A 3775-nucleotide genomic window follows, 5' to 3' on the forward strand; every position below is an offset into this window, starting at 1 on the left:
ATGCAGGGCGAAGCACTACACCACCTCACGGCTGCAGAGCTCATAGTCTGCCCATCGGGCTGCTCCTCTGCGCATGGGGTGGGTGCCTCTGCTCCAGCGTTGTGAGAAGGTGCCGATGCCGCGCCCCTGCACAAGTGCTTTCACTGCCTGCACTTAAGGACCTGCCAGCTTCTCTCAGCGTTTCTTCTGTCAAAACAATTCTACTCTGTGAAAAAAGCAAAACCCTCTGTGACTGACACCAGCTCCCCCATCTCCCGCAGAAGTGTGCTACTCGTGGCTGGACCGCACGCACATTTGGACTAGTAATTCCATCTCGGCCGTTGAAACGATTCCTTTCAGGAAAAGAGAGGGCACTGTTGTCAGTTCCCACAGCCTTCATCTTCAAAGCCCTTGGATGAGCACATTGCACACATCCAGGTGTGGCCTCTTTGCATGCATGGAGACTGGAAGTGTCTTAGGCTAGGGACCATCACTTTGCTTGTCATTTGCACAGCACACAAAGGCTCCAAGGGGCTACAGAAATACCCGTAAGAAGGAAAGCCAAAGAGGGTGATGCTGCGTATCATCTGCCTCTTATGCCATTCCGTCATAATGAAGTAGCACTTGCTGCTAAATGAAAAAAAAAGAAAGAAAAGAAACAGATTTCCTTAGATGGCCATGGAAATGGCACGCTAATGTGAAGTCAATATCAATGAGAAACTTGTAACCTAACCCCATCAGGTCATGGAGTGCCAAGAAGGTCTTTCTGCTGACCGAACGCAAGGGCTTGTGCGAGCAGTGGAACTAGGCAGGCCCAACCTCCAGTGCCTGTCTTCGGCCTGAAGTCTCTCCTGCCCCTCTCAAAGAGGCACTTGCTAGTTTTTCCTCGCAATTTGCATCTGAACTCTCTCCTTCAGGAGAGAGACCACCTATGTTCAGGACAGGTTTCACAATCTAAGAGGCTGGAGGTCTCCAATTTTCTTTTGGGTTCTGCTGTGCAGTTGGACAATGAGTGCAACTGTGTTGGAGGAGATAGAGAGAACGACCAACCCAAGCACACACAGGGGCAACATGATGGCAGATGTTTCTGAGGAGATGAGGGCAGAAAACAAAGACAAGAGCCAGCCTGTCCACTTGAGAGCCTCCATCTCGGCCTGTTTCCATATATGGTGCTATCCACCCGCGTGAGTGACTGCATGAGACACAAGCCCTCAGTGGTCAGCAAACCTTTGTGAGGTTTGCCTGGGACCCCTGCGTGTCATAGTAGCCTTGGCTCCCCTGCCCTGGCACCTGGGAAGCTGGGCTCTTTAGTGGCTTGCTCCTCTACCTGCGAGGCGGTAGTCGGAGAGAGCATTGCTGGCTGGTAGGAATTACTTCCGAGATGAAGCGATTCCAGTTCTGCTGGGGTAAGGGCCACTCCTCACTTCTTTATGGCAAGCCCGCAGGGCTCCTCACATGCAGGACCGTCCTCTGCTCTTTTTCTAATTGCCTCACCTTGATCTGGGTCCTGCTGCTGTGAACTTCTCACCCGAGGAACTCATCCACAAAATCCCTCCGCGAGATGGGAAAGCAAGCAACCAGCACAGAGCCATTTCTCTGCTGCGGGGCTCCACAGCAACCGGCACACAACTTGGATGCCGTCTCACCAGACAGCGGGCCTGCCCGCCCGATTCTGGTGGCTCCAATACACCCACCCTTGACTGCACAACAGGGGCACCTGCGCCAAGCCAGCTGGTCTCTCGCTGTCCGTACTGAGGGGAGGAATTTCTCTGATGGCTGGGGAGCCATGTGACCCTCAGACTGATGCTACTGCCTGAAGGCACATAATCCTTGGATTGTTTCCTTCCCGGCTGCTTGCCTAAAGCATCTTCCTGGCAAGACCTAAGGAGCCTGAGGATGGATGCCGGGGTATAGAGTCCTTCCCTGCAGCCATCAACACCTTGGCTGGCTCTGTGGCCTTTCTGCTAAGCCGACTGTCACTACTGTCTTAAAAAATGTTTGTTTGTAACCACTTTTATTAGCAGAAAGTAAAACAGAGGAAGGCCAGAAGAAGGAAGGAAGCCACAGAAATAAAAATTCAGCCTCAGCATGAGAACTTCTTTTGGTTCACTACAAAAAATCAATAAATGTATCCATGTTAGCTGGTAAGGAGAGGTGAACAAAATCTGTCAAATACTGATGATTTATTGTATAGAATGTATCTTTTCTCAGTTTATATCTTGCAGGAGCAATGAATATGTGTCTGAAAATGTCATTACTTCTCACATCCGAGATGATTCTGAGAATATTTTTCTTCCGTCTCTGTCCTCAAGTCTTCTATTTTAATTCTAGATGTTCTTATCAACACACAAATATAATCATAGCTCCTGACTCATACACATGGAATAGCACCTGATGTTTGTTTTCAGTGTTACTGGCTGTAACTAAATGTGACAGAATCTTGCCCAAAGGGTATTTAACAGAACTGATATTTTAGCTGCTCAGACAGCTTTTATTTAAAATGAGCGAGAGACAGGAAAAGATCAACTTTGGGTAGCTATGGGATGCATACACATCAGGTTTACCTGACTTAAGGACAAGTGCCATTATCTTCCTCCTAAGAATATGCAAACCTCTCCACCGGAGAGCAACCTGGCTGACACAGCGCAGACTATGAGTCTGTGCATTTGAGCAGCTCCCTGCGTCTCTGCCACCATCTGCTCCTGTCCTCAGTTCACCCTCTTTAATGTACTGGCCCAGCTGCCCCTGTGGCCTTGTTCACTAACTCAGCAGCTCACTAACCAATCTGGCTGAGAAGTAACCACAGGACAGCACAAACAGATGCCAGCACAACACAGGATGGCAGAACAAAACGGCAGGCGGCAAGTGCAGTGATGGGGAGCATGCTCCTGACAGCAGCTGAAGCAGCACTGCTGCCACGGGCAAAGCCACGGGCTCACCTGGCATTTCATAGCAAGCTTAAATCAAATGAAAAATGCAGGTGGCCACCCCTTCATCTTGCCCAATACTCTCTACTAGTTGGGACTAGTAGGTGTCCCAACTGGATAAGGATGATGATCCAGTCTAGTGCTTTTTTTTGCAAGATTCCCTGCAGTCCTTGCATCTGGGTTTGATACCTGCAGTATCCCTCCACGAGCTGTCAGCCCAGCAGAAAGCCACCACAGGCATCCCCCTTCTGAAACCTAAATAGTTTAGATTAGCAAACTGGATCAGCCAAAAGAAGAAGTGCCAAGAATGCCAGAGTTGATCGAGCTGACAAGGGTGGAGATCAGAGGAAGAAGAGCAAGGCTTTCCATTTTTGGTAGCAGTGAGCTGTTAGACGGATCGTTTTCTTGAAACCCCAGCCTCAGACCAAGCATCTAGGTTGGCTTGCTTGTAGGCAAGTGAGAAAGCCAGTCTTAAATTACTGTGTCCATGCTGTACTTGTTCTTGAAGCTCTAGGAAGAGGCAGGATCTTTAACGCCAAGCAGGCAGTAAGCTCCATCCTTGCTCGGTGCATGGTTACAGAGCCCTTGTGCCCCCCAATCACCACCAGTGGTAGCATACTCCAAAAAAGAGCAGTGAAACTGCTCCAGATGGTGAAACTGTTCTTATTTTGTGGTGATTATTTAAACGTTAGTGGTGACCAGCCCCCATGGCCAAAGCCCAAAACACGGGCAAGGGGCTTCCCAGCTCCGGAGGGCAGCAGGGGTCCGGCGACCCCCGTGGCGGCGGCCTACTCCCCACAGCTCCCCGCGGGGCGGGGGACAGGGCAGGCCCTTCTCCGGGCTCCCCGCGGCCTCTCCCAGCCCCCCCC

At 50.5% G+C, this 3775-nt stretch overlaps 1 protein-coding gene across 1 annotated transcript in view; it reads left to right on the top strand.

Annotated features, from left to right (window-relative positions):
• The first annotated feature begins 987 nt into the window (after positions 1–987).
• The window catches only part of RGCC (regulator of cell cycle), a 15155-nt gene continuing 12367 nt past the window's right edge, over positions 988–3775 (top strand). Inside the window, exon 1 of the mRNA XM_026058968.1 lies at positions 988–1131. Within this exon, the coding sequence (XP_025914753.1) occupies positions 988–1131 (144 nt within the window). The remainder of the gene's footprint in view (positions 1132–3775) is intronic.

The sequence above is a fragment of the Apteryx rowi genome, unplaced genomic scaffold, assembly GCF_003343035.1.
Source record: "Apteryx rowi isolate R43461 unplaced genomic scaffold, aptRow1 scaffold_150, whole genome shotgun sequence".
Taxonomy (NCBI): domain Eukaryota; kingdom Metazoa; phylum Chordata; class Aves; order Apterygiformes; family Apterygidae; genus Apteryx; species Apteryx rowi.